At 34.6% G+C, this 25,849-nt stretch overlaps 1 protein-coding gene across 2 annotated transcripts; it reads left to right on the forward strand.

Moving 5' to 3' along the window:
- The first annotated feature begins 459 nt into the window (after nt 1-459).
- On the forward strand, nt 460-18,612 carry LOC145043182 (V-type proton ATPase subunit a3-like). Of its 2 annotated transcripts, none has more exons than XM_078991751.1 (17): nt 460-498; nt 14,210-14,332; nt 14,414-14,521; nt 14,618-14,725; nt 14,823-14,993; nt 15,066-15,203; nt 15,298-15,405; nt 15,493-15,600; nt 15,694-15,842; nt 15,933-16,086; nt 16,203-16,363; nt 16,598-16,804; nt 16,903-17,086; nt 17,478-17,561; nt 17,649-17,836; nt 18,000-18,059; nt 18,160-18,612. In XM_078991751.1, exons 1-17 carry the CDS (start codon nt 460-462, stop codon nt 18,362-18,364), a joined length of 2,295 nt encoding a protein of 764 aa, XP_078847877.1. In that variant the 3' UTR covers nt 18,365-18,612. The 2 variants fall into 2 exon arrangements, with proteins under 2 accessions (XP_078847877.1, XP_078847878.1); XM_078991752.1 differs by lacking the exon at nt 460-498 and adding an exon at nt 3,591-3,710.
- Nucleotides 18,613-25,849: the final 7,237 nt, after the last annotated feature.

Genomic DNA, 25,849 nt, shown 5'->3' on the forward strand with positions numbered 1-25,849 from the left:
TTACAATAACAATTTGACATTTGTTATGCCTATTGATTCAGGGCACTTGTGATTGTTTCAGTTTCGTTTTCCAAATCGGAGGGAGTTATGAACCTCATCTATCTCGTTATTACACATGATATTTCATCTTTTATTGACTGAATAGTTATAATCTGAAATCCTAATTAGGGTTTTCCTACAATTCCTTTTGGTTGATTGATACTTTCGATAATTAGTCGATTGACATACTACATAATAGAAAGTAAAAAATTTTTCTCTTTTCTGTGCGTTTGTGTTGGGCTTAATCAAGATTATTATAATCATTTACCTGTTTCGAGATCATATCTAGCACAACCAATAAATTGCTTGTCAAATTTGTTTCTAGTACTGTTTGCAATATTGTTACTTAATCTACTGTTACAACATTTTACCTATATGTATACTGAGTCTATTTTTTGTGTTCTACTTGTGTAGCTCAACATGGAAAAGAGCCCATTCCAGAGAACATATGCTACTCAGGTATGTTCAACATTATCATTGACCTAACATGAATGTTTTGATGACGTTTGTGTTCATATATTACAATATTGCCTAACAAAACATATATATAAGAGTATAAATTCCTGCTGCAGTGTCATAGTCCTCGTGAGAATTACACACAGTATGTCAAACGAATAAAAGCCTTGTGAGACACTAGAACCTGAATTAAAAGGTCTAAAAAAGCATTAGCATTTGATCTCATAAAGGTTATAGTAATAATACACTTACGTATGGTAATGAATGTTATACATGATTGAAACACACAAGAGCACTTCCTTGCTCTTAAATGTTGTAGATTTGTTTGGTTTATATACATTTGTACCACATTAGATGTCATAAGGTTAGTATTCATCCATAAGATTCTCAAATCCTATTATTCATAAATTTAACTACGAAAATAGGAACATAAATCAGCTTTTGTGGTATACCAAGTGAAAGAGTTTTAACAGGAAATATAGGAGTCGGTTCTAGGTTAATATATATATATATATATATATATATATATATATATATATATATATATATATATATATATATATATATAGTTTTTGGATTAAAATAGGTTTTAAATGTAAAAAAGACTTCATCTTTTGATCTAGATAAAAATATATAAAGATCTTGGCTTGAATCATCACGAAAATGATGAAATATCAATTCATATATCCAAATGAATCAATTTTAACAATGGAAAAGGTTTCTTTGTTAACTTCGCTTTTACACAATTTTCAATTTTTCAAAATCTTTAGTAAGAACGATTTTATTGACGTGAGTAACTGATTCATGCAGTGGAAATTAGTGTGACCCATTCTAAAATGCAATAGTATTATTTTCCTATCCCTAGAGGTAACTTTTTGCCTCATCAAAATAATAGATGCTCTTGTATTCTTTACCATTGCTTATCGTGTTCCCTAGTGATGGATCCTGAAAAATATAATATGAGGGAAAAAAGTAGCTAAGCAATTAGCATTTTTGTGAGTTAGCTAACATATAACAGATTACAATATATATTAAAACTGGACCATGGAGGACAATTTTTTAAATTTTCTACATTCCCTTTTTTCAACAACTGTTGACAATGATCCATCTACGGTCTTTACTTTGATATTCCTAGTATAAGATGAATATGTCAAAATAAGGTGAGTCATTGATCGTATCAGTCAACAATCCAAGGATATCTATAATGTAAAATAGTGTTTAAGGCTTGCAATAAATTACCCTTTGTGTCCTAGGTTACTCGTTAAAACATTGTTAGATCATAGTTACCTAGATCGTGATTCGCTTCGATACGCGAACTACGACCACGTTAGCAGTTCACTAGATTAGACGTACCCGGTACGGAAGGGGTAGGTTCATTTAAGTACATATCCAGATTCCAGAAATATGAATAGTAGATTCTAAATTTTAGAAACCCAATTTAGAACGTCCAAATACATTGCATTTAAAGTTTTAAGATAGGGACAAACAAATGACAGGAAAATAAGTACAAAACAGAAAATATAAACATTTCTAATCCAATCAAGTCATTGCCTTTTCCCTTTCCCGTTCTCAAGGACTTGAAGATCTTCCCGAACCATTTTCTTTTAAGCGAGCACATGAACCTTCAATATACACACTTTTTGGATTCATGTCCCACTTTCTGTGGGGGTTTGATTTATAAGAATCTGAAAAACAGGATTGAAGTCGAATGTTTGAGTGGAAAAATAGAAGTTTATCTGCTCTCTTGCAATTCAAACGATTCCGCTTAACATTATGGATATAAGATTATGTGCTCCAATTTCTCTCTGCCAAAGAGCTACTGTTGGAGAGTACTTTTTTTTTTTTTTTTTTTTTTTTTTTTTTGCTATTTCTACCAAATCAGGAATCTCCGATCCATATGTATAAAGTTTAGAAAATAAGAATGCAAAACAAAAATAACCAAAATTCACTTTTTGATTAATTGGAAAATCACTCCAAACCAATGTTTTTACAATCCGTTCTCATAATCATAAACTTGATTATGGACATGTATATATAGCCTCACAAACCGACTTGTATTAGACTAGGAAACTTATGACAAACTTGCCATAAACTAAACTTTCTATATATTAGATTGTTTGATCTCCAAGTCCTCATCGACTTAGGATTCCAACAATTACCCACAAATCTCTAAGTTATTCTAGAGAATTCTTCAACCCCAATCCGTATTTAAAATACGGGCTCACCATTGTCATCACATTCCAAAAAATCACCTTGTAATTTTTGGAGTCATTCCGGACATTCAGAGGCAAAGTGATTCGGTTTGTTACACCGAAAACAAATTACCTTAGATCAGTCTTTTTCCCTATTTTTCTAATTTTTGTCACAAAAACAATTACAATTTTTGCAATTGGTGGAATTGGGTTGAGTTAAATTAGAAATAGACTTGTGGTGATTGGGCTTACCCCTTTGTGATACCCGATTACAGGATTTAGGCCCACTTGACCTGTCAGAACCATTAAACCCATTCGCATTATTAGACCAGTTAGGACCCTTCCCCTGCGATCCCTTCTGATACTTCCGATTTGTACTTCCAGCATGGTCAGCGAACAGAACCTTCGTTTGATCCTTCTCACCGATGTCCTCCTCCCTAATTCGCTCTTTGTACGCCTTCAATTTCCCAACTACATACATGTTCCAACGGAGCCACTATGTGAATGAACTTCGCTCTTGGTAATGATTTGAGAAACCTCTTCACAAGCTTTGTCTCATCAATTACTTCTCCTAGGGCTACCGATTTAGAGGCTAATCCGGACAATTTTCCCGCAAAATCATCAATCGATTCCGAGCCAGACATCTTCAATTGGTCGAATTCAGCCATTAAAGTTTGTAACCTAGTTTCCTTCATGCGTTTAGCACCCACGTATCTGACTTTGATTGAATCCCAGAGCATTTTTGCAGAATCCACATCACTTATTTGAATAATCAAGCTCTCCAGTATAGCTTGATAAATCAGCCCAATCGCCAGGTACTTTTTTTCTTCATTTTCTTCTGTTCCTGGATATGATCCAGACCTTATGAATTCTCAATACCACTTTCATCCTTAGTGACCAGACCATGTAATTTGTTGAGTTCAGCATGGAACATGCTACGGTTGACCCAATCTCCTTCACTCTCACCGAAGGAGGCTTTGCACCCTCTTCAACATTCGACATGTTGACCTAGCTTGTCAACAGGTAACAAAATCAATCTCACAGCCTTCAGTTCCTTGGCTCTGATACCACTTAAATTTTAGAAAATAAGAATGGAAAAAAATAATCAAAATTCACTCTTTGATTAATTGGAAAATCACTTAAAACCAATGTTTTTACAATCGGTTCTCATAATCATAAACTTGATTATGGACATGTATATATAGCCTAAAAAAACAACTTCTATTAGACTAGGAAACTTATGACAAACTTTCCATAAATTAGATTGCTTAGTCTTCAAGTCCTCATCTACTTAGGATTCCAGTAATGTAGCCCACCAATTGATTCTTTCAATTGTCACAACATTGACTTGTGTTTGGGTCCTAGAATAAATTCCTTTCTTGATATGAATTGGTGCAATTTGTTCTCGTAATATCCCTTATTCTTCTTCATTTTCTGCAATTCTGTTAAATGCTTCCATAACACCAAGTATAATTTCTTTATCTTGATTAGGAGCTTTTGTTACCATGTCACATGGACCCAACTTTTCTAGATAGTATTTATCATAGAATTTTGGACTTAAAGAAAACTCCAAACAATGAAGTGGAATGCAATTGTCATTTTTCTCCCACCTATCCACAATAATCTTTTCAGCTTGAGCGTAATAACTTAAGTATTTATTTTCCCTCTTAACATCTTTGATTTCACCTAACATGTTATCCGTTTTTTTCGTAGATTTCTCATATTTTGGAACCTTCACCATCACAAAACTTAATTAGCAAATAAATGGGTTTTGTAATAGCCTAAATATACACATCATTTTCCCAAAACTTGTCATCTTTAATCGTATCGATGACATTTTCACTAACTAATCGAATGTTTTCATTCCCACTTTTGACCCATTCCCGCCAAGAATTGAGAATGATAGTTGTTGCATGTGCCTACCTACAATCCAATAACCTTCTCAAGAGGATATAATGCAATGCAAAATGTGTCATTGCAACCTTCAATAGCCCTAACTATGAGTTTTCCCTAAAAAATTATAAGGCATGGGTGTGGTTAAGAAAATACTTCACAATAGCCTTACATTTCTTATATGTGGAGGTTAGCCGATAAAACTTGAGCACCAAGTCTTTAAAAGTATGTTTATGTACCTTATCGATCTCCCACCCCGCTGCTTTGCAATTAGCCACATTATACTTTACAACTTACAAAACATTGCTTGGTCCAATGCTATTGATCGCTCCAAGAAGAAAGTTAGAAATCGCTACCCCCATTTTATTCACCTCTAAAAAGTATTTTGAGTATATAAACATTACACCACGCAAATTAACCGCCATAACATTGATCAGTGGAGTATGTTTAACATTAGAGTACCCATTTGAGACAACTGAGACTCCCTGTATGTACCACGTGTCTTTAACTAGTGTTAGCTCCTTCTCCATATCTCTAATATGGACTATGTTTAACACCAAGTAAGATAGTTCTCAATTTTTCACACAAAGGGAGTTTGTAGTCGTCCGGTTCTTTCTTGCTGTCATTAACCATTTCAAGAAATTATGGGTTGTGTAACACATTGAATGGAACCTAGTTTGCACAAAACACTTGAATGATCTTAAGTCTATCATGTTTCTTTCTAATATGCCAAAAGTTTCTTCAATGTGTTTCTTTGGAAATGGGTTACACAGTCGTACCAAGTCGCGGTGTATCAAAACGGGGTACATGGGTTGCTCATGGAATGTGAATCGAATCAGAAATCTTCAGGTACCAAATCGATAAGTGGATGGGGCCGATCGATTATAAAATCGCATATGGGTCGATTTATTTGGTGTACCGCCTCAACTGGAATCGCAATTGGAACGCCGATTTTCATTTTGGCGAGTATTAATGAAACGTTTGGAAAAAAATTCGAGTCTCCTCGATTTCTAACAAATTCAACTATATCATGCTAACAATATTTTGTATATAAACATATAACGATTCATGATTTCTATCATCCCATCCTATTTCAAACTTGTTCCAATTTCTTTTCTTCAATTTTTCTACTGTCCGTGATTGGGAAAAATGGCATTTGGAAGAAATACCAATACTACAACAGATAGTGAAGCACAACACCCATATTAGTGAAATACAACCAGATTATATTGATGTTGATGATGAAGTACAACAAACTAAAGAAATATAAAAAAAAAACCATGTAGGAAAGGATGCAAGCAAAACAATTTAGAACAATTTTTGAAGAACTTACATTCTTTGGTGTAGGAAATAGTAAAAATGTCGGAGGTTCTAAATAGTTGGTCTATAACCACTATAAAGGCAAATTTACCATTTCGTACACCCGAATCAATGTCCAGTTTTTAGACCTCCTATGGGGAAAAACGCCGACATTAAAAGATGTCTAGTTATGGTTAGAGATTAACAAAAGAGAGAAAGCCTTATGAAAAGGTAATAGAAGCAAAAAATGTGGGGTTGAAAAGTGTTTAAAGAATTATGTACTCTCCAAAAATGCATATTCAATGAACATGAAAGAATAATTTGTCATATTAGAGAGAAACACGGTTGACTTGAAGATAATTCTCAAAGGAGATTAGAAGTTGATGAAGTGATGACAAAAACTCCAAAATGGAAGCTCTCTAGAAGTATCCATCAAGCAATAATCAACTACTAAAACATGCTAGTCTTCACTTGAATTAAGTTGTTCTTAAGACTTCAGGCGTATACCAACTAAGTCTTAAGGAGAAGCAACTTATAATAACTTAGTTCATGCACCAAATTGTAAGAAAGAAGAGAGAGAAATAGCTTAAAGAAAGCCTTGTAAGGCACCAGAACCTGAAATAAAAGGTCGAGAAAAGCATTAGCACTTGATCTCTAAGGTTATAGTAAAAATACACTTACATATGTTAACGAGTCTTATACATGAATTGAAACACACTAGAGCACTTCCTTGCTCCTAAATATTGTAGATTTGTTTGGTTTATATACATTTGTACCACATTAGATGTCATAAGGTTAGCATTCATCCATAAGATTCTCAAATCCTATTATTCATAAATTTAACTACGAAAATAGGAACATAAATAAGCTTTTATGGTATACCAAGTGAAAGAGTTTTAACTGGAAATACAAGAGCTGGTTCCATGTTAATATATATATATATATATATATATGTGTGTGTGTGTGTTTTTGGACTAAAATATGTTTTAAATGTACAAAAAATTATCTTTTCATCTCTATAAAAATATATAAAGATATCGGCTTGAATCATCACAAAAATGAAATATCAATTCACATGTCCAAATGAATCGATTTTAACAATGGAAAAGGTCTCTTTGTTAACTTTGTTTTTACACAATTTTCAATTTTTCAAAATCTTTAGTAAGAAGGATTTTATTGACGTGACTAAGGTTGCGTTTAGTTACGGAAAAACAATTTTCATTTTCCGTTTTTGTTTTCCCTTTTCAATTTTCATTTTCCGTTTTCATTTTTCATTGAAAAATTTAGAGAACGCGTTTAGTTAAACTTATTCATTTTTCATTTTCAGTTTTAGAAAATTAAAAAACGTGTTTAGATGTCTATTTTTCTATCGGTTTTCATTTTTAAAAAACGGTAGTGGTAGTAGGGTGTGGGTGGGGGCGGTGACGATAGCGGGTCGACGGCGGTGGTGGTGATGACAGGCGATGGTGGTGGCGGTGTCAATTTTGTCAGTAGTGGTGATGGTAGGTCCGTGATTGTTGTGGTGGTGTTGGGTGGGTGGGGATGCGAGTGTGTGTTTGTGTATGTATGTGTTTGTGGGGGTAGGTGTAGGTTTATGTGTGTGTGGGTGTGTGTGTCTGTGAGGGTGGGGGTAGGTGTGGGTGTGTGGGTATGTATGTGTGTGTGTGGGTTGGTGTGTGTGTGTGTGCGTGTGTGTATGGGTGGGTATGTATGTGTGTGTGTGTGTTTGTGGGTGGGTGTGGGTGTGTATGTATGTGTGTATGTGTGTGTGTGTTTGTGGGTGGGTGGGTATGTATGTGTATGTGTGTGTGTTTGTGTGTGTGTATGTGTGTTTGTGGGTGGTTGTGTGTGTGTGGGGGTGGGTATGTATGTGTATGTGTGTGTGTGTTTGTGGGTGGGTGTGTGGGTATGTATGTGTAAGTGTGTGTGTTTGTGGGTGGGTGTGTGGGTATGTATGTGTAAGTGTGTGTGTTTGTGGGTGGGTGTGTGTGTGTGTGGGTTGGTGTATGCGTGTGTATGTTGGTGGGTGTGTATAGGTGGGTGGGTATGTATGTGTGTGTGTTTGTGGGTGTGTGTCTGTGGATGGATATGTATGTGTGTGTGTGTGGGTTGGTGTGTGTGTGTGTGTGCGGGTGGGTGGGTGGGTATGTATGTGTGTGTGTGTGTGGGTTGTTGTGTGTGTGGGGGGGGGGTATGTATGTGTGTGTGTGGGTTGGTGTGTGTGTGAGAGAGAGTGGGTATGTATGTGTGTGTGTTTGTGGGTTGGTGTGTGTGTGCGGGTGTGTGTGTGTGTGTGGGTGGTTATGTATGTGTGTGTGTGGGTGGGAGGTGTTAAGGTGGGAGTAGGTAGAAGTGGATGAGGTAAAGTTGGTGTGTGTTTATAGAAAAATTTTGAAATTAGAAAAATATGGAAAACAATGATTATCAGTTTTCCAAAATTTTCCAACTTCTTTGTAATTTTAGAAAACGGAAAATTTTCATTTTCCGTGAAAAATTTAGATAAATAGACGAACTAAACGCGTTTTCAAAATTCTCATTTTTCTTGGAAAATGTTTTCGGAAAACCGTCAATTTTTCCGCAACTAAACGCACCCTAAATGATTCATGTAGTGAAAATTAGTATGACGCGTTCTAAAATTCCATAGTATTATTTCACTATCCCTAGAGGTAACTTTTGGTCTCATCAAAATAATAGATCCTCTTGTATTCTTTACCATTTCTAATCGTCTTCCCCAATGGATCCTGAAAAATATAATATGAGAGAAAAAAGTAGCTAAGCAATTAACATTTTTGTGAGTAAGCTAACATATAACATATTACATGATATATAAAATTGGAAAATGGAGAACAATTTTTTAAAGTTTTTACATTCCCTTTTCCAGTAACTGTTGATAATGACCCATCTACGATCTTTACTTCGATATTCCTAGCATAAGGTCAATATGTCGAAATCAAGTGAGTCAATGATCATATGATCTGTCCAGAGTCAAGAATCTAAGGATATTTATTTTGTAAAATAGTGTTTAAGGTTGCAAAAACATACATTTTGTGTCCTAGGTTACTTGTTAAAAAATTGTTAGACCATAGTTACCTAGATTACGGTTTGCTCCGGTACAGGAACTGGGACCGGGTATGCAATTCACTAGATTAGAAGTATCTGCTACAGAGGGGGGTAGGTTCACCTCGGTACATATCAAGATACCATAAATATTAATTATAAGAATTTGGAAAACGGGATTGAAGTCTAATGTTGGAGTGAATAAATATAAGTTTATCCGCTCTCTTGCAATTCAAACGATTCCTTTTGACAATATGGATATAAGATTATGTACTCCAATTTCTCTCCGCCGAAGAGTTACTACTCGGTTAGGAGAGTACTTTTTTTGCTACTTCTAACAATTCCGGAGTCTTCGATCCATATGTAGCCCACCAATCGATTTCGTTCATTGTCACAACATTGACTTGTGTTGTGGTCCTAGAATAAACTCCTTTCTTCATATGAATTGGCACAAATTGTTCACGTAATATCCTTTATTCTTCTTCATTTTCTGCAATTCTTTGAAATGCTTCCATAACACCAAGTATAATTTCTTTATCTTATTTTGAAATTTTCTCGCCATGCTAAATGGAGCCAACTTTTCTAGATAGTATTTATCATAAAATATTGGACTTAAAGCAAAACCAAACAATGAAGTGGGAATGAGATCATCATTTTATTCTGCACAGCCACAACAATCTTTTCAATTAGAGCGTAGCAACTTAAGTATTTATTTTTCCTTATAACATATTTGATTTCATCTAACATGCTGTCCATTTTTTCGTAGATTTCTCCCATTTAGGGACCTTCACCATCTCAAAACTTAATTAGAAAATCAATAGGTTTTGAAATAGCCAAAATGTTCTCAACATCTTCCCAAAACTCGTCATTTTTAATCATATCAATGGCATCCCCCCCCCCCCAACTAATTGAGTGTTTTCATCCCCACTTTTGTCATATTCCTGCCAATAATTGAGAATGATAGTTGCTATAAGTGCCTCCCTACAACCCAATAACCCTCACAAGAGGATATAATGTGATGCAAAACGTGCCTTTGCAACCTTCAATCATTATAACTTTGAGTTTTCTCTAAAAAAATGATAAGGCATGGGTGTGGTTAAGAAAATACTTCACAATAGCCTGACATTTCTTATATGTGGAGGTTATCTAATAAAACTCGAGCACTAAGTCTTTAAAAATATGTTTATGTACTGTATCGATCCCCTACCCCGCCACCTTGTAATTAGCCGTGTTATCCATTACAACTTCGAAAACATTGTGTGGTCCAATGTTATCGATGGTTCTACGAAGAAACTTAAAAATCACTACCCCCATTTTTTGCACCCCTAAAAAGTCTTCCGAGTACGTAAACATTGCACCACGTGAATTAACTGCAAGAACATTGGTCAGTGGACTATGTTTAACATTAAATTACATATCCGAGACAATTGAGACTCCTTGTATATACCACATGTCTTTAACCGGTGTTAGCTCCTTCTCCACATCTCTAACACATTCATCAAATAAGAAGGTTCTCACTTTTCACACGATGGGGGTTTGTATCCAGCTGGTGCTTTCTTGATGGTGTAAACCATTTTAAGAAATTATGGCTGCGTAACATGTTGAATGGAATCTCATTTGCACACAACCCTCAAATGATCGTTAAGTCCATCACGATTCTTTCTAATATGCCTAAAGTTTCTTTGGAAACAGATAACGCAATCATACCAGGTCGTGATGTATCAAAATGGGGTACACAATCATACTATGTCGAACTTGGAATGTGAATCAAATCATAAATCTTCACGTACAAAATCGATAATTGGATAGGACCGATTGATTGCAAAATCGCATATGGGTCGATTGGTTTGGTGTACCGCCTCAACTGGAATCGCGATTGGAACACCGACTTTCACCTCGGCAGTAACTAATGAGACGCTTAGAAAAATGGTGAGTCTTCTCGATTTCTAACGAATCCAATTGTACCATCCTAACAATATTATGTATATAAACATATAATGATTCACGATTTCTATCATCCCATTCTAAACCAAAAATGACATTTGGAACAAATATCGATACTCCAGCAGATAGTGAAACATGACACCGATATTAGTGAAACACAACCAGATTATATTGATGCCGATGTTGAAGTACAACAAACTCAATAGAGATCAACAACTCGTGAAGGAAATGATGCAAGCAGACCATTTTTTGAAAAAGTTACATTCTTTGGTATAGGAGACAGTAAAAATTTTGGAGGTTCTAAAAAATGGGTCTATAACCACTGTAAAGGCAAATAAATCCAGCTCGTACACTCGAATCCATGTTTACTTTCTAGACCTCCTGTGGGAAAAAACATCGGCATTAAAAGATGTCGAGTAAGGTTCGAGATCAACAGAAGCGAGAAATCCTTGGGAAGAAGGTAACAAAAGTAGAAAACTATAGATTTGAAAAGTGTTTAAAGTATTACATACTCTCCAAAAATGCATCTTCAAGGAACATAAAAGAATCATTTGGCATATTAAAGAGAAACGTGGTGGAATTGAAGATAATTTGAGGATTATGTGCCAACATAATTCCTTTCAATGCGTTACACAACCCACAATTCCTTGAAATGATTTGTGCCATCAAGAATGCACCAGATGGGTACAAACCCCATCGCGTGAAAAAACAAGAACTATTACTTGATGAATGTGTTTGGGTACTTGAGAAGGGGCTAACATTGGTTAAAGACAATTGTTGGGTTTTATTCAAAATAATTTTCCCGAAAACGCTAAAAACAGAAACAGAAGCTTTAAAATTTGAATAAATTAAAAACCATTTTAACCCACTAAGGATCATTTTGCAATCACTGAAAGAATAAATCAACCATAGAAAGGAAAAGATTACAACCTTTGAAGTCTTTGATTCTCATAGGAGATTGAAAGTTGATGAAGTGATGACAAAACTACAAAACAGAAGCTCTTTAGAAATATCCACCAAGCAATATGTTCTTAATCCTTAAGGCTTATACGGAATAATTCTTCAGGAGAAGAAACTTATAAAAATTTAGTTCATGCACCAAATTGCAAGAATGAAGCATGTTAAATAGCTCATCGAGCTCTTGGTTTTGGCAGCCAAGAAGGAGGATAGTTTCAAAAACTAGCTAGTTTTTGTCACTTACTTTTCTTTATATGCTTTTTATGTGTGGATAAGGTCCATACTATCATTAAATGCAAAAGTAAGGCTTGTAAGAGAGTATGGAAGCAACATAAGTTAAACAAAGTAAGTTCTCCTACTCCTAGAGGAGTTCATGACAACATGAAGGAGAAGTAATGCTTTGTGTTTCTCTTATTCAATCTTCCAACTAACTAGTTACATGTCTAACTAAATGGTTACTCAACGTGCCCATTTAAATTGTACACGAGTTATATATTCATGCCTTTTGAACATAACTAATTAATGTTCTCTTTTATGATTATTTTCTAAAAATAATAATATCCTATATGATGGTAAAATATTATTTTCACAAAATAATAATATTCTAATTAAATACAAGTGTTGATTATATTTATTACATTAATAAATAGTTAATTAGTAGTAACTTGTTATAAAATATGACCCTATAAGATTATATATCATTAGCAAATATCATTTATAATGACTCTTGGGCATAAAGATCTTTCAACATGGTACACTTAGTCTTGATCATCTCAAAGGGCGGCCTAATGTTAAACACAATCTACTCATCAATGTTCTTGCGGTTAATTCATGTGTTTATGTACTTGGATGATTTTTTGGGTTTGGAAAAAATGGGGATTACGATTTCTAAGTTTCTTCTTGGAGTCATGGATCATCTTTTGGCTTCCCATGAAGATCCGATTGAACCTTGGAAGAAGCTTGATTCGCTTGTCAAACTATGCTCATGATTCTCAAGAAAGACCTTGTAGTCCAAATAGCTTCTAACAACTCTATATTAGCTGGGCTGGCGTATCTTTAGTCTATATAACAACATATTTGGGCCTATGGGCCCAATAGACAGCCCCACAATCAACCCTTTGCAGCTCATGTTACAGACAAAAACAAAAAAAATTCAACAAGCATGTATTACAACTGTTAGCTTGACAATTCAAAACGAAAAAACAGTTGAACCAAACCGTTTTGAAAAACGCACAGTTTGGTTTTTGCATTTAAAAAAGACTACATTTTTTAGATTAAAATAAATAATTTGTCTATGAACTTTTAAACTTTAATTGTAGACTTAGAAATATGAACGCTATTTTTTTTTTTAAATATTGACATGCACTTAACATAAGACTATTTCTTAAAAACTTACAACTTCTGCTACAATTTTTCGTTAATTAAATATGATAACCTTATATATATATATATATATATATATATATATATATATATATATATATATATATATATATATATATATATATATTCTAATAAAAGAATAGATTTAATCTCCTATTTACAAGTGTCATACAATTAGAACTCCTCATTAATGTTATATATAAATTATCATGCCACTTGTCAACCTATTAATTATCCATTTCAAATTTCAAATTTTAAATTTTTCACTCTAAGTATAATAAATTAATATTTTATTATCCATTTCAAATTTCAAATTTTAAAATTTTTTACTCTAATTACATTAAATTAATAATTGATTCTTTATTTTTAATTTCAAATTTAAAATTTTTTCATTCTAATTATATTAAATTAATAACATTAGATTGAAAAATAAAATAAAATTAATATATACTATAAGATGATATAACTTTATGTATTTATTTAAATCAACGATTATAATATAACTAAAAAAATATATTTTAAGTAATAATTTATTTAAAATAATTAATTAATAATTTTGATTTTTTAATATGACAGTTTAATTAATTTTATAACCGTGTTTCTCACGGGTTATAAACTAGTATATATATATATATATATATATATATATATATATATATATATATATATATATATATATATATATATATATATATATATATATATATATATATATATATATATATATATATAGTGAAACGAGGTGGTGGAAGATTGGAAGAAACGTCTATTAAGAAGACAATCAAAAACTTTGGTAGTTAATTTAAAACGCGAACAGAAAAGGAATCGAACTTGCGCAGTTAATAATATCCAAACGATTGTCACATGTTAGGTTTAAAACAAAATTGTATATATGAAATATATATATTCATTTCTTTTGGAAATATTAATTTTTAGATAATAAATCTTTTTCCATGCTTAATCCATCACATTTAACAAATTCCATGTAGATCAAAAGGTGTGAGGAGATGGCACGCAAGCTACGCTTTTTCAAGGATCAAATGTTTAAAGCCGGTCTTACGCAGTCAACAAAGTCAACACATGTCTCAGAAATCAGTCTAGATGAGCTCGAAGTAAAACAATACTAATTAAAATCCATTTACTTGTTAATTACTTATTATCATATCATAACTTATTTAAGCGTCAACTATTAGGTCAAACTTGGAGAACAAGAACTCGAGCTCATAGAAATGAATGCAAACTCTGAAAAGCTACAACGTGCTCATAACGAACTTCTAGAATATAAACTTGTCTTGAAGAAGGTAAGAATGGAATGTAATTACTCATTCCATTCCTCTAGATATGTATATGTTTTCAAGTTTATAAAAATCAGGGAATATTCTTCCTTTCTGTTTCAGGCTGGTGAGGTTTTTAATTCTGCTCAAAGGAGTGCTACAGCTCAGCAAAGAGAACATGAACATCGACGTGTAGAAAGATCACTCGATAGCCCTCTGTTATTAGAACAAGTACTCATTTACTATTAACTTCTCACTGGAATCGGAATTCAATTCCATTCCAATCACACTTTGTGATTACACTCGCTTTTTTTTTTTTTAATTTCAGGAAATAACAGATCTTTCAAAGCAAGTGAAGCTGGGGTATGTGAGTGGGCTTATCCAAAGAGATAAATCAATGGCTTTTGAAAGGATCTTGTTTCGTGCAACAAGAGGCAATGTTTTCTTAAAGCAATATTCCATTGAACAGCCTGTTATCGATCCTGTTTCTGAACAAAAGGTTACACTCAAATTCATTTAAAAAAAAAAGTAAATTGGGATTTGAAAAATGTTTTGTTTTCACTTTTGAAAGGTGGAGAAGAACGTGTTCATTGTATTCCATTCTGGAGAAAGGGCTAAGAGCAAGGTGTTGAAAATATGCGATGCATTTGGGGCAAATCGTTATCCGTTTACTGATGACATAGGAAAACAACAGCAGATGGTTACAGAGGTATATGGTTATTTTGGTTATGGATTTAAATGTAATTGATTAGATTTATTTATTTATATATGTTTGTATTATTGATTTAAATTTAAATTTCTAGGTGACTGGGAAACTTTCTGAGCTAAAAACAACTATTGATGTTGGAAAACATCACTGGAGACACGTGGTACATGCTATTAGTCATCAATATGAACAGTGGAACAATCTGGTAAGTTTCACAAGTCTAAATTTTGTAGTATTTTGTTTAATCATCACTAATCTCTTTTACAAACTTTTGCTTTTTACTTAATGGAAGGTCAAGAAAGAGAAATCAATTTACTACACTTTGAATATGCTTTGTTTTGATGTGACAAAAAAGTGTCTTGTGGCAGAAGGGTGGTGTCCTGTTTTTGCTACAAGTCAGGTATATTTTGTAATCAATCTACTTGAAGAGTTTTTCATTAATATAATGATTTAATGATATTAAATGCTTTCAATATATTATTTTTTATTTTAGATCCAGAAGGCATTGACGAAAGCAACTGTCGATAGTAACTCACAAATAGGCGCCATATTTGAGATTCTGACTTCTAAGGAATCACCACCAACGTATTTTCGCACAAATAAATTTACTAATTCATTTCAAGAGATCGTAAATGCTTATGGGTAACCTTTTCTTTTCTTTTCTACACTATTAAGTCATGTAATAAGTCACAAAGAAACAGATACTAATTGACAGTTTTTTACTGTTTTTAGGGTGGCAAAGTATCAAGAAGCAAATCCTGGTGTATACACAGTCGTTACTTTTCCATTCTTGTTTGCTGTAATGTTTGGAGATTGGGGCCATGGTATATGCTTATTTCTTGCAACAATGTATCTTATTCTAAGAGAAAAAACATACTCCAGTCAGGTATTTTTGTTCTTGCTTTTCTATGCTAATTTAATAAAAAAAGAAAAAAAATATACCTTCCTCGCTTTATGAATATACTAAGGTGATTGAAGTTTGTTTTATTTTATGGGTAACAGAAACTAGGAGATATCATGGAAATGGCATTTGGTGGTCGTTATGTTATTATAATGATGTCAATTTTCTCGATTTACACGGGATTTATATATAACGAGTTCTTTTCTGTCCCGTATGAGTTATTTGGGCAGTCCGCGTATGCCTGCCGTGATCCTTCCTGCAGGTTTGTACTTACGCTGTGTTTGACAGACTAGTTGAAAAGCTAGCTTTTAGCTAAAACCTCAATTTTTTTTTTTTTTTTTTTTTTTTTTCCAAATGTAAAATTACATCAAAGGAAATTTACATATATAACGTAATTAAACAAAGAATCTTTTTATTTTTATAATTCTAGAGCAATGAAGTGAAACCATTCCATTGCTTCCTTGATTTCATTATAAACTCAAAAACTTTACTGCAGAGATGCAACGACTATAGGATTGATCAAGGTACGAGAGACTTACCCATTTGGTGTAGATCCTATTTGGCATGGAACCCGAAGTGAATTACCATTTCTCAACTCCCTCAAAATGAAAATGTCGATTTTACTCGGAGTCGCTCAAATGAACCTTGGAATCATTTTAAGTTATTTTAACGCAAAGTTTTTTCGAAACGACATCGACACCTGGTAAAAAAATATAAATTGTTAGTTTTTATCCAACTTACATCAGTCGTCCAAACACAAACACAGTACAATCCATCATGTCATGTTATGTCTTGTTTCAGGTACCAGTTTGTCCCCCAGATGATATTTCTCAACAGTTTATTTGGCTACCTTTCTGTATTAATTATTTTGAAATGGTGCACGGGTTCACAAGCTGATTTATACCATATAATGATATACATGTTCCTCAGTCCCATGGATGATTTAGAAGATAATGAGCTTTTTATCGGCCAGAAATATCTCCAGGTTTCATTTACTCAGACATAAAAACTCACTAATTTAATTACATATTTAACCATTATTTCTATATCTTTACACTTCGCAAATGAATTGTATGCTTTTTGCCTTTCAAACTTTGGCCACAACATTTATATATATTGACAGGTTTAGTCCTTTTGTAGAAAATATATATTTAAAAAAAAAAAAAAACTGTCAATGTAATTTACAGAAAAGGTCAATTTGCAGATTTCTTTTTACAGAAACGGTCCATGTATGTTGGCAGGTTTGGTCTTGTATAGAAAATAATTTACAAAAACTACCCTTCTAATTTATAGAAAATTTACAGATTATGACCCCATAATATTACCCTAGTTTTACTCTAAAAAGAATTGTAATTGTTTAATTACTCTTGTGTCAGTTACTACTGCTATTTATGGCACTGGTTGCTGTACCATGGATGCTAATTCCAAAGCCATTTCTTTTGAAGAAACAACATGAGGAAGTAAGTACACACAAAATTGATATCTTCTTATTAATTAATTGATTTATTTTTTTAAAACTAATTAGTGTAATGTTACATTGTTTTTAGAGACACCGAGGTGGGGCCTACCAACCACTTCACAGCTACGATGAAAATCTTGAACAAGAGAGGAATAATGGGCGACGTGAGGAGTTTGAATTTAGTGAAGTTTTGGTGCATCAACTAATTCATACAATTGAGTTTGTTCTTGGTTCAGTATCCAACACTGCTTCCTACCTTCGACTATGGGCTCTAAGGTAACTTACAAACTTCTTCAAAGTTTAAAAATGTTTATAAAATGAAAAAAAAAAAAAAAAGATGGATCAGAACACCATTATAATTTACCTTTCATATATTTTGTCATTGTTTCTAGTTTCTACAACTGAATCATAATTAATATTTAATCTTATTTATTTTCAGTCTAGCACATTCGGAGCTTTCAAGTGTATTTTACGAGAAGGTTCTAGTTCTTTCCTGGGTGTAAGTTACCATATTGCCCTCATGATCTAAACAATAGTTCTTTCAACTCAATCATACCAATTAATGTGTCAACTAATATAATAATATTCTCTGACTACAGATACAACAGTGTGACGATATTTATAATTGGTATTATCGTATTTATTTTTGCAACTGTGGGTGTGTTGCTAGTAATGGAAACCCTTAGTGCTTTCCTGCATGCCTTGAGGCTTCATTGGGTTGAATTCCAAAACAAATTCTACCAAGGAGATGGCTACAAGTTCTACCCCTTTTCATTTGCTTTAATTAGTGACAACGAAGAATAATAACGGCATACATGCAAACAGCCTATTATGAAGATATTGTTGCTACTATAAGTGACAGAAGGTTGATTTTCCCTCTGGTGACTCTATTACCTTTTCTTTTTTATTTCTAGGACTTGATGCAAAAAATAGCAAGGTACTTTCCATTCCTTTTATTATAGCAATTGTATTCTCATTTATTCTTTTTACAGGACGTTGTGCTTTGTTATGATTTATTATTACCACATTTTATTTTCAGAAATCTATAATTAGTAGACTGCTGATTTGAATTATGATTACGTGACGCAAGTTAACAGGTTTTCTTGTCATTGTCCACATATAATATATTGATGGAAACAAATTTTAGTTTATAAAAATACTAGGGTATAACCCGTGGGAACCACGATTACAAAATAAAATCAATTTTGATGGTTAAAACCCATGTAATATACGATTGATAAATTAATAACATTGATAGTATAATAGATTACCCTCCAAGAATGCTGATCCTTCTCATTGTACATAATTATATGTAGATACAAGGGTTTGTCTATTTACACTTTAGCACCTCATAGAATCTAAACAATACTATTCCTCTTGTATTCTAATATACCCCCTTAGTCTAAGGAGGAGGGTCTCGGATGCTTAGACTGATGCGGAAATTAGTGAATAGAAATCTTGGCAAGCCCTTGGTGAATATATCTGCTAACTGGTATCGAGAAGGTACATGTATAACACGAATCTGGCCTCTTTGAACTTTTTCACGCACAAAATGGATGTCAATCTCGATATGCTTCGTGCGTTGGTGTTGAATAGGATTCCCTGTCATGTAAATGGCACTCACATTGTCACAGTAAACAATGGAAGTGCGAGTGGGAGGTCGGCCCAACTCCAAGAGGAGATTGCGAATCCAATAGACTTCAGCTACAACGTGTGCAACCCCGCGGTATTCCGTCTCCGCACTTGAACGAGATATCGTAGATTGTCTTTTCGAGGACCAAGAAATAAGATTATCTCCAAGATATACACAGTATCCGGATGTTGAACGTCTAGTGTCAGGGCAACCGGCCCAATCTGCATCAGTATAGGAGATAAGAGAATTTTGTGGGCTGCATCGCATATAAAGACCCATCGATAACGTACCCTTAATGTAACGAAGAATCCGTTTTAGTGCGTTGAAGTGAGAGGTACGCGGGGCATGCATATGCATGCACACCTGTTGCACGACATAGGAAATATCTGGACGCGTGAAGGTTAAGTATTGAAGTGCCCCGACAAGGCTCCGGTAGAAAGTGACATTGGTAAGGAGCTCCCCGCCAGTCGAACTGAGCTTACCAGATGTATCAACAAGAGTATGAACAGGATTACAGTCGGTCATTTTTGCACGCGCTAAAATGTCTAAGGCATATTTATGTTGTGAGAGAAACAGGTCGTGATGATCTCGGCTGACAGAGATGCCAAGAAAATAACTGAGAGGGCCGAGGTCTTTCATTGCAAACTCGGAAGAGAGACAAGACATAAGATGCACCTTTAGTGCCGAAGAGGAAGTGGTAAGAATAATATCATCTACATAAAGAAGTAGATAGGCTGTCTCTTGCCCGTGGCGATAAATAAACAGAGAATGGTCACATGAGTTGTGGTGAAAACCCAAGGTGGTTACATAATCTGTGAATCGTTGGTACCAAGCCCTCGGCGCCTGTTTGAGCCCATATAGAGACTTTTTCAGTCGACACACGTGATGTGGAAAACGGGAATCACAAAAGCCCAACGGTTGATGCATATACACTGTCTCAGATAAATAGCCATGGAGAAATGCATTCTTTACATCAAGTTGATTAATCTCCCACCTGTTAAATAAAGCAATGCTAAGGACCGTACGGATGGTAGCGGGCTTTACTACAAGACTAAACGTTTCATGACAATCCACCCCAATTTGTTGAGACCTGCCATCACAAACTAAACGTGCTTTATAGCGTTCAAGTGAGCCATCCGATTTAGTTTTATGTTTAAATATCCATAAACAACGAATTAGATTCATGTCATGTTGTCGGGATACAAGCTCCCACGTCTTATTGTCAATAAGAGCATTAAACTCATCTGTCATGGCACGGTTCCAAACAGGGTTGGCTAATGCGTCATGTGTGTTGCGGGGTAACGGTTCAAAGGCGGTGGTGGAAATGGTGTTTAGATTAAAGGGAAGTTTGGTTTTGGTAATGCCTGTCATGCTACGTGTTGTCATTGTGTGGGTTGGTGGTGGTGGGGCGTTGGCTGAAGGAGGTGGTGTAGAGTTGGTTGAGGGTGGAGCGGGTTGTGTTGGTTTGGGGCGTCGACTATAAGTTTGAAGTGGGGGGAGGCTATTGTTGTTGGGTTTTACTTACTTGTTGAGGATAAGGGGATGGTAGTGGGTGGAGGAGTGATTGGACCAGAATTTGTAACGGGGAATCAGTCGTAGGACTACGAGGGGAAGGGGAAGGAGTTGGGCTTGAGTTTGTCGAAAGAGGAGTAGGGGTGGTAGTGGGTAGGAGCAACTGATTCCCACAAAGATGGGTGAGGTTCAGAGGAAAGTTGAGAGTGTAGGAAATCATATTTTGGAGGAGCAGAGTGGATAGATTGCAAAGGGAAAACATTTTCTTCGAAGATGACATGACGAGAGAGAAGTACTTTACGGGAAGATAGATCATAGCATTTGTACCTCTATGATTGGAGGGATACCCTAGAAAAACACATGGATTTGACCGGTTTTGAAGTTTGTGGATAGAAGAAGAAGGAAGGAGTGGGTAACAGAGACAACCGAATGTTCGAAGATGAGAATAGGAGGGGTTTTTGTGACAGAGGAGTGAGGTGGGTGTTTGATTTTGTTTGGTCTTGCTTAGAAGTATATTCAAGATGTAAGTAGCCATTTGTAAAGCATGATGCCAAAAGATGGGAGGGACGGAAGCATGAGTGAGAAGAGTACGAAGGATGTTATTAATAGAACGAATTTTGCGTTCGGCCTTACCATTTTGAGAGGAAGTGTGTGAACAAGAGAAACGAAATAACATGCCATTTGTGGTACAAAAATCATGAAACATTTTGTTATTGTATTCTGTTCCATTATCATATTAAAAAGTTTTGATAGCGCAATTGAATTGTGTTTTGATGAGATGGTGAAAAGAAGAAAAGATAGAGAAGACAGATGATATATTTGTAATAGGATATGTCCACAAAAAATTTGTATAGTCATCAAGAAACAATATATAATATCTATGAGCACCCGAGCTAAGAATTGGGGAGGTCCACAAATCACTATGTATAATATCAAATGGGAGCATTATAGTAGACAAGGAGTCGTTAAGTGGCAATTTAATATGTTTCCCAAAAACACAAGATTGACATATTTTTGAATCTGAAAATTTAGAAACAGAGATAGACTTATGCTTATTCAAAATATGTAATAAAGAAACGCCAGGATGGCCTAGACGTCGATGCCATAAGTCTTGAGAAAGAGTTGCAAAAGTGGAAGGACTGGTAAGAGCTGTTGGTAGAGAGAGCGGGTAGAGGTCTCTGGTGCTATCACATCAGAGGATAGGAATCTTGGTCTGTAAGTCCTTCACAAGAAAACCAAAAGGGTCAAATTCAATGGCAATATGATTATCTGTTGTAAGGCGACGAACGGATAAAAGATTTTTAATAAGATGCGGAGCAACGAGAGTGTTGTTTATTTTGAAAGGTGGAAGAGGTGGGGAAAGTGTCGTGTGTCCTGTCCCGTTGATAGGTATTTTGAAACCGTTTCCAGCAACAATATGATTTGGAATGCTATTATTGATATAAGAGGAGAGTGTACCTGTCAAATGATTCATGTGATTTGTAGAGCCGGTGTCGGGATACAAGTTTTAATCTAGGTTCAAAGTCATAGTGTGCAAGGCTTGCTCAATGTTGGTGGGCGTATAATAATTTTCTGAAGCAACATACGCATGAGCAGGAGGAGCACCAAGAATACCCGAACCAGGTGTACCAGGGCGTAGAGGACGAGAAGGAGGTGCGGTCGGATAGGGTTATGGTGGAGGAGACCATTGCTGCCAATTTTGATATGGATTAGAATTCCACTGCTGCGAATAAAAATGATGACCATGAAAGTTTCCACTTCGACCCCGACCGCGTCCGCGACCTCGACCACGACTACGACTGCCCTTGCCACATCCACGAGGTGTTGATTTAGAATATCCTCTGCCATGTTGATGGTTCTGCTGAGAATCGGGAGCAGGTTGTTGTGACGGTGAGTATCCAGCAGCGGTGTGAAGAGCAGTAGCGGTTGGATGTTGTCCGGTGGTGGTAGTAGTGGGTCTAGCAGCAGCTAAGAAAGATGTGTTGGGGCTGATCTGATTCGCTTTTTTGGCCTCTTCCATAATAAGTTTGGACCAGGCTATATAGAAATCCAGAAGAGGGTCTTGTTGTTGTAGAAAAGTTGCTACTCCATCAAACTGGTCTGTGAGTCCGGCAATGAGATGGAGAACAAGAGTTTGACCAGGTACAGGGGAATTAACATTGGCTAATTGATCTGCCAATACTTTAATTTCTTGACAGTAAGCACTCACGTTTGGAAAGGATGCTAGTTTTGTATTTGTCAGTTTGGTTTGAAGGAAGAGAGCCCTGGATTTAGCATTGTCCTGAAATATATTGGCTAGGGCTGTCCATGCTTGAGCGGCTGTGGAACCTGGCTTGAGTATAGTGTGAAGTAAGTCAGTAGAAATTGTACCATAAATCCATTGGAGTACTATAGCATCTACTCTTGACCAAGAAGCATCGGGTGTAGAAGTGGTTGTTTTGTCTTTGGCGGCATCTGTTCCGGAGGTTGGCTTTTCCGGACTTGGGGCCTCATTTGGAAGGATGTGATCGATTGCTTGAAATGCGCGACAATGAATTTTGAATAGTTCTGCCCATGATGCGTATTGAGCGTTTTCCATCTCTAGAATGATTGGAATAAAATTCTTGATGTTGGTGACTATTGCAGCAGGGCGTAACTTCTCCATGGAAGAGAAAAGAAGGATAGAGAGATGAATAGAGACAAAGAAGGATTGCCGACTAGAGGAAGAAGGTTCTTGCGGCGTTTAGGGTTTGGAGGGAGGTGGTGAGCTGAAAATCAGAACCGCTCTGATACCATAATAGATTACACTCCAAGAATGTTGATCCTTCTCATTGCACATAATTATATATAAATACAAGGGTTTGTCTATTTACACTTTAGCACCTCATAGAATCTAAACAATAATATTCCTCTTCTATTCTAATATAGTAATAAAAAATATAGTGATTAATCATAAATTTACATACACTTCTTTGTGCAAAAACTTCTTTGTATAAGTTTTTCTAGGTGAAGCTTAAAGTGAATGGTGTATTCCAGGATATGTGCCGACAATAGAGTATATATAAAACATATTTTGCTTTTCATTGTATTAGAAATCTTCCACAACATGAATATGTTTTTTTTTTCCATACTTAGTTATGGGCAAAAAAAAAGTAAAAGTACATATATAATATTCGTAATTGAACGTATAATTTTTAATATTCGTAATTGAACATATAATACCAATGGCTAAGTAAATGAGTGTAACAATTAAACAAATCATACATGTTAAAATGTTTGTGTAAAATGACCAGAATACCTTTCATGTGTAGTGTGAGATATAATCCAAGTACCTTATGATGGCACCTCATACTGAGTAACTTCCACTTTGATCCAATTTCGTACAAACTAAACCATGTTAAAGAGAAAATGTTGATTTGTATAACTTTTACATCTAAGCCGTTAAGTTAAATCATTTCGATCCTACTAAATTACTTCGACATCACACATTCATCTTAACTATGATAATTCCTGATTTCTATAACACGGCCACCATCAGCTCACTCACTTTTACAAACTTTGCTTGATCATCATTTTCATGTAAAGATGTGACTACAAAACTTAGCAAGCAATAAAAACACAAATTTAAGCAAATCTACAAAAATGTTGAACCTAACATAGGTCAAAACTTACACAAATCTACTTTCATATGAACCATCTTTTTGATAGAATTCCTCTTTCCAATCTCTACTGTTTACATTAGACATCTAAGTTGTTGAATAATATAAACAAAAAAACCAAACAAATAATCAGAAAACAAAAAAATATCATAAAATATTCCAACACAAACAATCAACAAGCTTCCTAATGAGATAACTACAAATCATTGAAGATCAATAACTCTTTCAAGATAAGAGAACCTACCTTGCTCAATGTGCTTTCCAAGATATACAACTTAATTCTCTTCTAAACAACTCCAGGATTTAGATAACAATTAATGGAGAAAAAAAGAGAGAACCTGTTGTTAAATTGATATATAAGCAATAATTGGAAGAAAATTTGGTAACTTTTGAATGTATTAGGTCCTAATAAGAAAAAAATTTGGAAGTGCAATTCTAGAATCGGGTTTTTGTTTAAAAATACAATGAAATGAAATCGTTAGAAATTAGTTGATTCAATTCCCCTGTAAGGTTAATTTAGTTCTTGCCTAAAAAAACACACCATCATGTTACTTCACAAAATTTAAACTTCGTAAAACACTTATTTAAAATAACTTATAATATAAAATACATATTAACATAATTCCCTTTTTGGATTCGTCCTCAATATTATAAAGCCATATAGGAGTTTGCTTTAGGTCATTTTTACCGTTTTCATTCACCTATTAGAAGGTGTACTGAAGATCAAATTGAGGTTTTGGAGAGAGGTGGAGGTGGTAGTGTAGCAGTGGTGACATAAACATATTGACACAAAGCCAACAAAGATCATATCCTAATTACATCCATAAATTTCTAAAAAATGAGTCAAATTTTAAATAAATCATTATCACAGTAAAACAATTGCAATAAATTGAAAAATGAAACCAAGATATTGTAGAGAATAGAGAAGTAGAGATCTCCATTTATCTTAATCATTTTGATTTGTTGTGTTGTCCAAATATAACCTCAACCTCCACTATATCCGTTTTGTCCTTCGTAAACCATCATCATCAGACATATAAACAAACTTGAAGTCTTACCTACAAAAACACATATGTACAACTATTCAACCTGAACAAAAAATGAAAATTTAAAAGAGATTACATGTAAAGGAAACCAAAGGATTTTTTTAAATGCAACATTGCTTCTTCATTTGGATTCAACCCCAAATCTTTTACCTTTCTTTTGTCAACTAATTGCTTATTCAAAAAGCAGAAGATAATGAGATAAAAGGAGAATGCATCGTATCAAGGTTGATCAATTTTAGTTCTAAAGAGATAACATGTAACAACAACTAGTTTAATGGACCAACCATCAACACCTATTAGTTCAATGGGAAATCGATGCATGTGTAGAAAGTCTTTATGACTTTTCCAGTGATTACCTTTCTGTTTAGTTTCCATTAGATGTAGCAGAGCCACCAAGGTTCTTCATTATCTATCATCATCTTCGGTAAATAAGTAAAATGAAGAGAAAGTTAATGGACCA

The sequence above is a fragment of the Lactuca saligna genome, chromosome 4 (genome assembly GCF_052625555.1).
Source record: "Lactuca saligna cultivar CGN05327 chromosome 4, ASM5262555v1, whole genome shotgun sequence".
In the NCBI taxonomy this organism is placed as follows: Eukaryota; Viridiplantae; Streptophyta; class Magnoliopsida; order Asterales; family Asteraceae; genus Lactuca; species Lactuca saligna.

Coding starts and splice junctions, on each gene's coding strand:
- LOC145043182 (XM_078991751.1), top strand. CDS start 460: ATGGAAAAGAGCCCATTCCAGAGAACATATGCTACTCAG. Junction 15,406..15,492: donor ATGAACAGTGGAACAATCTG/GTAAGTTTCACA, acceptor ACTTAATGGAAG/GTCAAGAAAGAGAAATCAAT. Junction 17,087..17,477: donor TCGGCCAGAAATATCTCCAG/GTTTCATTTACT, acceptor CTCTTGTGTCAG/TTACTACTGCTATTTATGGC.